At 46.6% G+C, this 13605-nt stretch overlaps 1 protein-coding gene across 8 annotated transcripts in view; it reads right to left on the bottom strand.

The window, feature by feature from the left end:
- Window positions 1-13605, bottom strand: part of FHOD3 (formin homology 2 domain containing 3) — a 427395-nt gene that overhangs the window by 155664 nt on the left and 258126 nt on the right. For all 8 annotated transcript variants that reach the window (XM_053664320.1, XM_053664321.1, XM_053664323.1 and 5 more), the window contains exon 7: window positions 3713-3824. In XM_053664320.1, coding sequence (XP_053520295.1) covers window positions 3713-3824 — 112 coding nt within the window. The remainder of the gene's footprint in view (window positions 1-3712; window positions 3825-13605) is intronic.

Here is a 13605-nt window from a genome sequence, read left to right as displayed (position 1 = left end):
CTCCAGCAGAAGCCAGACGTGGGGCAGCTTGAAAGGAAGGCTGGGTATTTTCCCCCGTTAATCATGTGAGGAACAAATGTTCAAGAGTTATGTCATATCTCATCACCTCGCATGCAAGTGAGAAATGGAACTTCTTCAAAAGCAGCACCAAAAAAAAAAGCAGTACTGAACCAAATCAGTGCTGACTCACAATTTATGGCTGAAATTTCAAAACAGGTTACCCAGGGGGGCCACGTGCTCCACCCCCTGTCTGAGGGGCAAACCCCAAGAGTCAGCGGGAAGGGCACCCCCGGCCTGAGGGCTGCAGAGGCTTCTCCGCCAGTTCCCTGGGGATCGCCAGAGGAATTTGCAAGGAAGGGGAGTCCCTGTCATGGCAGAGTGAGGAAGCAAGTCCCCCTCGAGGGCCTGCATATGCGCTTCACTGCCTTCCCGTCTTTTGGCCAGGCCCCGTCTGCTGGGAAGAGAAAGTGACTTGAAGATCCAACCCAAACAGAAGATGATTCAACAGCCTGAGCAGACATGTACGTCTGCTTTAAAGAATTTATTTTTTACAAATTGAGGAAAGATGGCCACCGCTTTGTCTTAGGGGAGAGACTAAAGACAGTGCAGAGCCTCTGTTCATGCCCCAGAGGTCACCTGAGACTCACCTTTCATTTCAGCCCCAGAGTAAAAGTGCCAATTGCCTGTCTCAACCTGGGCATTTTTATTTTTCATTGTCATAAATACGTATTTGTCCCTATGTAGGACTGAGACCCCTCTGCTTTTTTGTGGGCTCCCTAACTGGATCACGCGTGACTGAAGGGCAAACTGTCTGCACTCACACAATGAGCCCTTCTGGTTGACTCACGAGTAACATTCATAAAGCCCCTAGGGGAATGTATTCTGGGACAACTCCACTTGTTGTTGGTGGAAGTAATTTTTGAGGACTTGTAGATTATTTGTTGGTTTTCTTTTTTGATCCTTTGAATCTGATTGTTTTCATCACCCAAAAGAATTCCTTTCTATTAAAACGAACCAGTCTATACTTTAACATACCCATTCTCCACCCTGTCTCCCCAGAGGAATGTGTCTAAAGCCACTAGAGGAGTAAAATTTATGCTTAAACGTGCGCACAGTGGACATGCCTGGTTGGCCCTTGGTCACCGCTGGCACCTCTGTCCTCTCACCCAGCTGAGAAGGAAGCGGGCAGCTGCTTCTAGACCTGCTGGTGGAAACACACCTGGGAGGCATGTTACTCTCTGCAAACATCACGATATATTTATATGTTTAATTCCACCGTGGGACTCAGGAATGCTTTTCCTAGCAGTAAAATAGGATGATGTTATATGCACGCATTATAAAATTATATCCAAGACCACACATGTCCATAGAGAAACATGCTGTTGAAAGACATGTGATAAGCAAAGTCTTGATTTTTTTCCATTACTGATATTCCTTCCCCCGCCCCCACAGCTGCTAGTGCTCAGTAGTAGAGAGATAATGGTAGTTGCCCAAAACTTAAGAAATTTTACAGGACCTCCTCAAAAAATAAAGTAAATAATCTATTAGCGTCTTTAATTGTTTTTTTTTTTTAACAAATTGGAGAAAGATGGTCATCATTTTGTCTCAGAGGAGAAACTGAGTACAGCACAGAGCATCTGGCTGGGACAGTAGATGGAGTCTTGAATGTGGGTGCCATGCCCTGGGTGGGTCTCGGGATCAATCCCCTAGCCCACAACACCCCTTTTACGAAACGCAAAGCCCAAGGAAGGAAGCTCTGAGCTCCCAAGTCTAAAAAGTAAGAGCGCAACCCCAAGGTCATAAGAAAACTGGCCCCTTCTAACATGGCCCCCAAGACAAGGGGGCTCAGGGTTACCTGAAATTTAGGACAGGAAAATGAAGAGTCCATTCATTCTAAAGTAACCTCCAGAGCCGGGGAATAGAGTATGAATCCTCTAAGTGTGAATGAAAAGATCTGCCTCGCTCTCTTCCCAAACACCCAGCTTTGGCCCTAAATCTCATTCGTTGGCCTTGCAAACACTAACTCTAGTTTCTGAGCCATGGGCAGTCTTCATAATGGTTTCAGAGCTGGCCCTATGACCCGCTTTTGGCCATAAGGAATTTCAGATCTAATAGCAGATGGCAACATGTTATAGGAGAAAGAAACGCACAGGCCGGCCCTGGTCTGGAGCCCATCTTCCGGACTCACAGCCCCTGCCCATGCACTGGGGTTTGTCTCTGTCACACACATCCACACAGAGGCCCAGAGTGGGCCCTGGCCTGCATCTACCACATAGGAAGCCGGCATCTGCCTGTGCATTCAGGGAAAAAGTATGGGAGCCCAATGTATGGCTCGGGAGGGTTTTCATTCACTTATACTCCAATTTTCAAAGTAACCAGTGATCAATCTACTTCCACCTTTAAATTTTGCCCTGGAAGGGGGTCTTAGAGCAACACTGAGTCACAGACACAAATGACTTGAATCCAAGAGGGCTATTTAGACCCCTGGTTCCCTTTTGACAGTTGTATCTCAGCTGATTTGTGTGTGAGCATGTGCACCAACACACACATGAAACCATAAGGAAACACATCACCATGTTAACACTATTTCTGTCTGGTGAGATTAAAGATGATTTTCCTATTGTCTTCTTTACACTGCTGTTGTTGTTTTGCCAATTTTTTACATAGGGTATTACTGTTATAGTCATAAAAATAAACACTATCAAGTTTTTGTTCTTTGAGTTTTGCTGGGAGGAGGATGATGATGATATGAAGAAATCTTACTAGGGAGGAAAATCAAAGGTTGTCTTTTGTTTTTAAAAGAACCAAACAAAAGAAAAAGGCCAAACTCTTAGTTTCGGGCTTCACAATGTTACAGGGGCTGCAGCATGGTACACACTAAACCAAATGCAAAGCCAACTCTTCAGCGGGTGTGTAAGGCAGACCAACTAGGGGCCGGGACACCAATGGGCAGCCGGGGAGCCGGGCAGCCTGTCCTCAGGCAGGGCACACACTCAGGGGGGACAGGCCACGAAAATGACACAGCAGAGAAGAGGGCCACATGGAGCTTTGAGAGCACATGGCCATCTGACCCAGGGCAGGGAGGGTGTGGTGCAGGCCAGCGGGGAGATGGGTGGCAGGGGGACAGGGGCTGGACGGCACAGGTCAGATGAAGAACTTTGACCTAATCCTGGTGGCACTGGGAGCCACTGGCAGGTATTGGGTGGCAAATGATGTGACCAAATTTGTATTTTAGAAGAATCTTCCAGTGGCAAAGGCTGGGGTAGCACTTTGGGGAGGTAAGGATGGTCAGAGATGGTGAGGGTCCCCAGTAGGGAAGGGACATTGGGGGAAGAAGAGGAACAATCAGGGTTCGGGCCAATAAAGCATGCATGAAAGGAGGGGAGGAAGGAGCCAAGATAAGCAGGAAAAGATGGGAAAAGAGGAGAAACAGCTGCTCCTGTGTGTTCAGTGGCAGGGGCTGGGGACAGAGGGTAAAGATGAGGTCAGGGTCAGGCCCGTCCTGGGTGTGCCTGTGAGTGCTGCCAAACCTCATTCTGTTTCTAATCTTCATGTCCTTACTGTCCCCCCAAAATATGTTTCCTGCAGTGTGTGGTCCACACTAAGGGAATACTATTTATTCCTAATGCCGTTTTGAACATGTGAAAAAGTAGAAGACATCCTACACCAGATATTTTTACCTTGATGAAATGAGGGGGCCGGGACCACTCACCTCGCTTCGTGTCGACGGCAGAGACAGCCTGGACCAGAAGAGGCGCATTGGACTCCGAGTACTCCACGAAGACAAGCAGCAGCTTCAGGGCTGTCTTCACCACCAGCCGGAACTGCGCAGGAAAGAAACCATCATGCAGGGGCAGACGCAGCCCTGTGCACCCAAAGGCCTCAGCTCCTAACAGCAGCTGGTGCCCAGAGCTAGCTGCAGGCCAGGTGCTCTCTTCAACTTACACGTGATTCTTCACTGGTGCCTCGGGAGGCAGCACCAGAATTTGAAGCCAGGGCCTTTGGCCCCAGAGCTCACACCCCATGGTCTCTCGATATCCCAGGTAGGGGCTGCTGAAGCAGTTACAGTAGTTCCCCCACATCCACGGGGTGCACTCCAAGATCCCAAGTAGATGCCTGAACCCACAGATGATACCAAACCCTTTATAATATGTTTTTCTTTTACATATAAATGTGCAATAAAGTTTAATTTATAAATCAGGCAAAGTAAGAGATTAACAATAATAACTTATCATTAGAAGAACACCTATAGCAACATACTGTCATGAGTTGCATGTGAAGATGGTCTCTCTCTCTTACTGTTCTGTGCTCGTGCTCCTGTTTGTGATGATGTGAGATAACAGAAGGCTAGTCTACGTGATGAGACAAAGTGAGGCGCACAGTGCACACCTCAGGATGTAGTGTCAGGCTGCTGTAAGGGTGACCAGAACACAAGCACTGCAACACTGTGACCGTCGTTCTGATAAACCAAGATGGCTATTAAGTGACTACCCGGCAGGGTGAGCACGTACAGTGTGGGTACCGTGGACAAAGGGGTGATTTCGATTCATATCCCAGGGGGATGTAGCAGGACAGCACACGATTTCACCATGCGACTCAGACACCATGGCAAGCAATTTAAAAGTCATGAATTGCTTGATTCTGGAATTTTCCATTTAATATTTTCAGACCACAGCTGACTGTGGGTAACTAGAACCACAGAAGGCAAAACCACAGATGAGGGGGAGGGGAAATTACTGTACTTGGCTTTTTTAAGACCAGAATATTGTAAAGAAGGAATGATCACAATTCACATTTTTCTGGGAGGACACAGGGACCAGGGGGTTCAGTGCCTTGTCCAACGTCAGGACAGCCAGCTCATGTGAGCAGGATTGGAACCACTGCCCGTTGTTAAACCTGAGCAAAGAAGGCCGTCCGGCGCCTCAAACCCACACTTGCTGGGCTCAGGGCACAGCATTCGTGAGGAGCCACCGAGAGCCCAGGGTCCCTCCTGTCCTGTGCTCATACTCCTGCAGGGCCTGGAATGGCATTTGGCACAGAGTGGGCTCGGCGATGTTTCCTCAATGAACGAATGAGTCGATTGACCCTCACCTCCACCACTGTGGGTATGGAGAATCGGCTCCAGGCTGTTACACAGGTCACAGGTGACTCACCCAGAGAAATCCCCAAACTGCCCACGTCCAGTGCAGCCAGCCCTGGCCTTGGAGGACTTCAGGTCAGCTCAGTCCCTGTCCCCCAAGACGCTGCTACAACCTTCACCCACCATCTGTCTCCTTGCCTAGCCCTACTTCCTTCCTAGAACCTCTGCCTCAGGACACTCGCATACTAACCATCTACCGTAAATGGGTTCAAGTCGTGCTCTAAGAAACAAGCCCACCTAGCCTGCTCGCCCCACCCCCAGCAGTTTGTCTGTCAGTGCCCCATTCCCCACAGGCAGCTACCCCGTACAGGGCAGAGGGGCTTATTTGCACTGTGTCTGCAGAGCCTGGAATGGCATTTGGCACGGAGTGGGCTCGGCGATGTTTCCTCAATGGACGAATGAGTCGATTAATGGCCCTCACCTCCACCACCGTGGGTATTGAGAATCAGCTCCAGGCTCTCCACTTGCAGCCCAAGGAAGACCCAGGCCCTCCTGCAGGCATCTTCTTATATCAAAATACTAGGGTCACGTGGAGACTTTACACAGAACCCGGAGCACTGTGCTCTCCCCACGGGTAACAAAAGTCGCACCCACCCTAAGTTGTTTCTCCAAAATCATGCAAGCACCTCCATTCCACTGTCCTTGTCTCCTCCGTCACACCTCCCTAGTAAACCTCTGTCTTTTCCTTGAATCCACAACTCTCTCCAGCCAGTCCTGTGGTTCTCAGCTCCCCTTCATAGGGAAACTTCTCAAAAGAGCTGTCACACTCTGCTTCCACTTCTTCACTTCCCAGTGACTCCTCAGCCGAATCCAGCATGGCTTCTATCACCACCACGGCTTCTATCACCACCACGCACATTAAATTACTCTTGTTAAGGTTGCCCATGGCCTCCATGCAGTCGAACCCAATGGTCTCTTCTCTGTGCTCCTTTTAGAAAATGAATTGCCCTCTCCAGAAACAATATCCTCCTACCACAGCTGACCCAGGCTCCTACCTGAATGGCCTGGCCACCAGTCTGCTGGCTCCTTCGATGGTGCTCAGTCAACCTCTAGGTGAGAAGAGGCCCCTGAGTGCACCCCTGTGCCTTTTCCTTCTCTTTCCTCACAGTCTCTCAGTTTGAAGTCCCACCTGTGACTCAGTGCTAACTGCTGCTTCCCGGGCTGGACCAAACTCCTGGTCCAGGTGACTACACACTCACCTGACCCGACACCCCCACTCAGATGCTAACAGGCACCTCATATGCAATGTGGCCAAAAGAGAACTCTCGATTTTTATTCACGCTCACTCCATTCCACCTACCACTCCCAGCCTGTTCCTTGCACAGTCCCCATCTCATTCCAAGGACCCACCACTCCCTGAGTGGCAGGTGAGAGTCACCCTGAACTTCATGCACCCTGTTCTCACAACAGATCCATTGGCCAGTGTGACAGACCTTGCTTCGAGAGCTGCCTTGGCACCATCCACCTCTCTACCTTCTTGTCTGCCCTGGACCACTGTGACAACCTCCTAAGTATATACATCCAGCCTTGTCCCCTGCAATCCTGTCACCAAACAGGAGCCAGACCACCACACTCTCAACCCCCCACCAGCTCTGCAGCGCCCTCATGAGACAACCCACTCTTGCAGGGCTTAGGTCCTGTCCCTCTCCCTCCTGCCCAGTTTGCCCCCACCTTTCTTTAGTCGTGTGACTCTATGTTTTCAACGTGCTGAGCGTGTTTATGGTTACAGTCTTCTTGTTGGCTATTCCCTACCTGGTCACCATGGAGCAATTTCCCCTCAGGGGAGACGTCTTCCTGACTCCTTCATCTACAGGAGCCCCCAGCCACTCTCACATCCCCAATGTGCTCCACATCCCTTACTACGACCCGAAATCGCTGCACACACATTTGTTCACCTGATACTCCTCTGTGGCCCTCGACTAGAACATTAGCCCCCATGGCAGAGGTGTTTAATGAGACACTGGAAATAGCATCTGTGCCCCAGAGTTGCTCAGTCAGCACCGCACGGGAAGGCAGGCCCTTCCCACAGCGCCTTCGTCTGCAAGTCCGCCCCCCTTATACTGTGTGAAGCAAGTCACCCGGGCCTCGGGTCCCATTTCCTCGCCCTGTCACAGACCCCAGCAAAGCCGAGGCCCCTACACAATTACTCTGAAGACAAGCAGCACCTTGAACTACATGGTTATGTCCTTCCCGTGCTGGGGATTAAGTTCTTTGGAGGGCTTTCAGCTCTTAAGGGCACTTCACCTTCAGAACCTGAGTCTTGCATTTGGTCCTCTGTTGCCTGAGAAGAAATAAACTAAATTCCACAGTGTTTTTCTCACCAACTACAAGGTTGGGGGCAAGAAGAGAAGGCATGGAATAATGAACTGCACTATCTTTGTACATTTAGAGCCGAAGAAATCTCTTCAAGTAAATAAAACACCCAGCAAGTCCAGGCTTGGTGACTTCCTCAGTGGGCGGACTGTCATTATGTGGTTTAAGCCTTCTCAGTGCCTTCCTGGGAAAGAACCTGGCCGCTGCCCAACCCGGCTCCCCCATTAGGGGCTCTCAGCAGGGGCCCTCACACCGTCTCATCAGACTTTCTTTTGACCATCTCTGTGGTCACGGGGCCCTGGCCGACATGGTCCCAGGACCCAGGGCCTCTGAGCCACCCTCCGTACCTAGGCTCTCCAATGAAGAAACCACTGTTTTCTAGCAAATCTTTTTCTGTTGGTCCCAACATGCCTATTCATGTGTCTTCTTCTCCTTGGCTGCGAAGAATCTGTGGGGAGCTTTATTTTTTTTGCCACTGTAATTAAAAAAATGGGAGAGTGTGAATCCTCAAATTCTTCTGATTCACGATTGCAGATTCCTATGCGTTTGACTTCAGTTGAGTCTAAGTTTATGTTTATATGTGTTTGGAAGACTTACTATATAAAATTAGTAATAAACATATTAGACAGTTAAACTACGTCAGGAAACAGAGGGCGTTGGAATATTATCATCAAAATACATCCAGCAGGCCTCCTCCTCAGAAATACCTTATTAGCATTATTGCTTGCACTTGATAGTAATAAAAGTGCATTACTTCAAAAAATCTCTGCATCGCTCCCTCATTTATCCAGAAAGCACTCAATTTGATGCCCTTGAGAATGTGGAATGCAATGAAAACCCTCCAATGCCTTGCAACAGCCACACACCCGTTCCTCCAAGTCCACAGACATTGCTCGTCTCAGAGCTCTTAAACATCCACACTCAGGTCCACTTGCACTCATCTTAGACACTCTAATGGGAGTGGCTACTGAGACTCTCAGCCCACATCCCCTGAAAGGGGCGGAGCAGAGCCCAGTGACAGGCCGGGTAAGGCAGGTCCACTGCGGCACCAACAGTGAGCATCACGAAGGTGGAGGCTGGGAAGGAGCCGCATGGCTGCCGGCGTACACACCACCGCGTGGCTCAGACACTGGAGGCTTCTCTGCAGGAGGTGGCAGTGTCACTTCAGTCTGAATCGCCTCCTTTTCAGCTCTGCCTGGTGCTCCTTCATGGTCTAATGAACAGTCTCCTTGAAATGACTTAGAAGCTCAAACACATGCTCATATGTCTAGCACCAAGGGAAAATCAGTCAGAATTGATTCTCATTCTTATGGATGATCGATTGCTCAGAAAGATAAAGCAGCCAGTCATTAAAGAGTCAGCCTCAGAAGCAGGGCTGATGCCGGGAGTGCAAATTCCTGCATTTGGAGGTTGTGAGTGGCTGCTCACCAAGGTCATTGCTGAAGGAATTCAGAGCCTGGATGGGGGTGGACTGTGTGCACCATTTAAGGTCCCTTCCAGTCCAAAGATGCTCTGTTTCTTCTTTCAATACCTTCTGCACCTTCCACGTGCTCAGCACCCAAGGAGGTGCTGAGAGGGCGTTACAAAGCCATGGCCCTGCCTTGAAGGACGTGGTCATCCCACTACTGAGAGAGGACCCAGAGCACCTCCACGCCTACACAATGGAGAGTGCTGCCCATACTAGACGCCCTCAGGGCTACGTCTCTGAGGACAGGAAGCCCTTCCCAGCAGACGGCCATTACAGTGAGGAGGAAAGTCGGCCAGAGAGACTCAGAACTGATCTGGCCACCTTCTGGGTTTTCCTGGAGTGGAAAAGCTACGTGATGGCCTTTGAATTCCTGCTCATGCAAATGACTCCACCCCCTTGGGGCTGGAGGAGACACTGAGGATCTAGATTCAGCCTTTGGGCCACACGTAACTTACTTTTTATATAACTGCCTTCTAGGTAATCCTAGTGTTCTAGTTTAACACTGTCCATTCTAGTAAACTATGCTTTACTGCTTAAAACACACGACTAAATGACAGTATATAACAGGAATCAGAGACAAGCCCTTCGTGGGGGAGCAGCGAGGGCAGCGGAACACAGCAGCTGAGAAGTGTTGTGCTTCTTATGTGTTTTGGCACATTTGGGGTTGACTGGACTGAGCCCTCCTTTCCACTGCAGCTCTCAATTCTCCCTCTCTGGTCCTACTCATCACAAAACAGAGCCCATGCCTCCTCGGAGGGACAGACAGTCCTCTAACCAGGGATGTGCCATTCGTCAGGCCTCAGTCAGGGGACTGTGACTCGACTGTATAAGCAACTCGGGGCTCCGGCGTCACGTCCCTGCCAGGGAGGCTGGGATGGAAGGGAGCAGGATGATGTCGATATGGTTCTTGGCTGTTTGGGGGTATTTTTTCCCACTTTCTGAGTCAGCCCATAGGGAGGGGTATGGAGTCAGCCTGTACATAACCCAGGTGTCCAGGTTTTAGATGAAATGTAACCACCAGATGTATGGAAAAGGAATAAAAGGCAATTTTCCTCAATAATTTTGCACTTGAAAGCGAACTGAAACTCCCTGAATGTTTTATTGTACTTAGAGAAACCCAAGAACTATACTTAGCTGGTCAAATATGCTGCTTATTAAGTAGAAATAAAAGTATTCCAAAAAATCTCTGAATTCCTACTCCTTTTCTAAAAATTCAACAACCATAAAAAGAGAACAATTTCCAAACTTCAGGATTGAAATTACAAAGAGTTAGAAAAACATGCTTCATTCTATTTGTTTCATTTCCACTTAAAATAGCATAAATACGTGTTATAGAAGCGGATGCTGGTTATTAAAACTGAATTCAAAATTGGTGAGATAACTTGACCTACAAAGCATTGCCACTGTTTACAAGCTTACCAGAAGGAACTAAGAATGTCTAAGCATTTTACAACAACAGAAAAATTCAAGTGACTCACTTATCTTTAAGAACTTCTTAATTAAATACTTCATTCCAATGACATATACTTAAGCTCAGAAGTAAGAAAATCTCAGATGAGGCCTAAAGTCTTTGTACCTGGTATTTAACAGTCCGACAGATACCCCAGACTCCATAGCTTCCCCCTTCAAAGATGCTGTCAACAAAATAGGTGGGTCTTGTCAGAAATAAAGTGTATGCCCAAATGTGTCTCCTGAGCACAGAGCTCTGGGCCTTGGCTTTCAGGCGTCTCTGAAGGATCAGTGTAGACACCAGGGCTGGCACACCCGCCAGGACAGGAAGTCACCTGGACCAAATCCATGTGCTGGCCTCAGGGCCTGATGACAGATTTGCTTAAGAACCAGCTTTGTGATGAATGTCAAAGGCCAAGTGCAAGGCTGGGGCCCCCTTAAGATTTTACTCGTTAGTAGGTAGGAAATCCTGCAGAATGTTAAATACAGCAGATTGTTCAAAAATAATTAAGACAAATGTCAAAATGATAAACAGTGCTACCAATGAACTTTTTTTCTATGAAGATAAATTCTGGGGCTTAGCTGGAGGATTTTTGTTTTGTTTTTTAAAGAATAATGACTAAAAGTGGACAAGACCAGAAAACCTCCACGTTGCTAATTTTTCCTTAGGATATTCATTGTAATTATGAAGAGTTAGGGACCACAGGTACCACAGGTAATATAAATCCATTCTGTTATTGCTAACTAAGGAGTACTGAAACTGCACTAAAATAGAGCCTTAAGGAGCAACTTGAAGAAGGGAAAGCAACAGGCCTGGCTTCTTTTCCAGGCAGTGACATCTCTATTTTCAGATGCAAAAATCTCATATTCTAGGATGCTATGTAACTTGTCACAAAGCTAATTTCTGGAAGAAATAAAAAAAAAAAAGCATTGGCCAATCTGATTCTTTCTACTCTAGTATGGAAACCCTGTTTTTCCTCTTTATGCAAAAATGTAAGCCTTGGGGAAATGTGACATTCTTTTCTAAACAATAATCAAGGTTAAAGAACTTTAAGTAAATACCAGCCCTGGAATCATGGTAGTAGACAAGAACTGAGCCTCAGTTAGGTGAATGTGCTATTAGTAAGAGTTTGGCAACCAACTCCCATCTCCTTAGAATGGATGGGGGAGGGTGGACAGGTGAGTGCTGGCAGGTAGAGAGGTGCACGGGGATGGTGGTCAGCAGCATGGCTAAGGCAAACCTGAGCCCGCAAGCCACTTTGGGATGGCTCCCAGAAGCCTCTATTTCTTCTGGTCCTACCCTGTGGCTGGAGACCCATCCTGGACCCTGGGGTCCCCATGACATGCTAGTCCCTATAAAGTTGGCCTGAATCCCTGGTCTCTTTCTCTGACACCTTCCTAAAATAATGACTAGTAAAATTCTCCCCTCTTCTTTTTTCTTCTACTGGGGTTATCCTCATATGAGGAGCATCCAAGAAATCAGATAAGTGAGAATTACTTTTCTCGGTGTAACAGTCAAATAGCCAGCAGAATGGCCATCAACAGTTCCAAAGGGAAGCTGGCTCTTCGCCCCCATAATGTCCCTAACACAAATATTATATGAATATGCCATTAACACTTGAGGAGTTTCAAAATTTTTACCTAATGAAGCATTGATACATGTGGAAAAAATCAAACACAGCCTCATTCACTAAATATGTTTTCATAAAATTAGAACCAATGAAGCTCTTTAAATATTGCACAGAATCAGAAACAATTTGATTATTTAAATATGAGGACAAGTCAGATGAATTACAATACATTCGCATGACTGAATATTATGTACATATTAAATATGTTTTTAAAATATTATAATGAAAGATAAACATGCTTCAAATATATTTTTAGTAGCAATGTGAGAAAAATTTAAAGAAAAATCAGAATACAATGTATAAACTTAACAATTTTTATAGCTATGTAGTACTTCAGGTGAGTTTTACTTTACTTTTTTTTGTAATTCTAAAGTTTTGTATGAGAGAGTATATTACTCTTATAATCATTAAAAAAATCAGTAAAAGTTTTAAAGGATTATTTTTAATAACAGATTTCACATTATACCAATGAACTGTAGCTGTTTTTCTCCTCAATCTGTTATCATTTACTACATCATAAAAATTACTTTTACTCTAAATTTCTAAGAATAATATACATCATTCAAATAATTTAGAAAGATTAAACTAAAAAATGCAATAAAATTCATTAATAGAGCAGATTTCATGGTACTGAATATATTTAATGTGTTTTTAAATCTATAAAATTAGACCTCTGGCTTCTACTTAGAAAACCGCAAGGAATGTCACTCCAAACCTAACAATAAGAAAAGCCAAATAATCACTGAAATCATAACTTTCCTTGAGTCCATTAGAAAGCTGGCGTTTTATGGCAACCAAGTAGCCTGGACTCTAAGGAGGCACAGCTTTCCTCCTACCAGGTGAGGGTGGGACACCAGCAATAGCCCTTTGGAGGAAGAGTAAGGAAGGAAGATGGAGCCTCCATACCAAGCAGGAAGAAAAACCCAGGTAACAGTTTTAGCAAATTGCTAAAGGCCAAGCATGGACCATCGTAAGAGTATAGAACCCCTGGGAGCTACAGACACTAAGGAAATTGGCATCCACTCACTGGCACTCTCCCATGACCTTGATGCCACTCATGAAGAGGATTGAGGGGTGAGTCAGAGACCTAAGAACGTCTCCCCATAGTGCAGATTTGGGTGTGCACAGTCAAATAACCAGAACAGCAACAACCCCCGGAGCAGCCACCTCGCCACCTAGAAAGGTAGACAACCAGGCACAGAGCTTTCAACCAAAAACTACAAGACATACAACAAAGCAAGAAATCTCTAAATTTTCCGCCCTGTTGTATAAAAGCAGAGGAATGAACAGAACCAGACTCAAATGTGACTCAATGTTGGAAGTCTACGATTCCATAATTACCACGTTAATGACTCCATTGGAAAGGTGGACGGCATGCATAAACAGATGAGAAGTTTCAGCAGAGGGAAACTATAAGAAAGAGTCGATGGAATGCTAGAAATACAAAGCATGATAAAAGCAATGAAGAATTTGTTGCCTAAGTCCATCGGAAAAACCACACCACGGAGCAAAGAATCAGTAAATTTAATACGTTGACCTAAATTGCACCCCCCCACAAAAAAAACACAACGAGGAAAAAGGAGTGAATATAAAAGTTTTACCCA

Source organism: Artibeus jamaicensis, unplaced genomic scaffold, assembly GCF_021234435.1.
Source record: "Artibeus jamaicensis isolate MK-2021 breed Jamaican fruit bat unplaced genomic scaffold, CSHL_Jam_final contig_354, whole genome shotgun sequence".
In the NCBI taxonomy this organism is placed as follows: domain Eukaryota; kingdom Metazoa; phylum Chordata; class Mammalia; order Chiroptera; family Phyllostomidae; genus Artibeus; species Artibeus jamaicensis.
The sequence above is the reverse complement of the archived record's forward strand: the minus strand, read 5'-3'. Positions and strand labels throughout refer to the sequence as shown.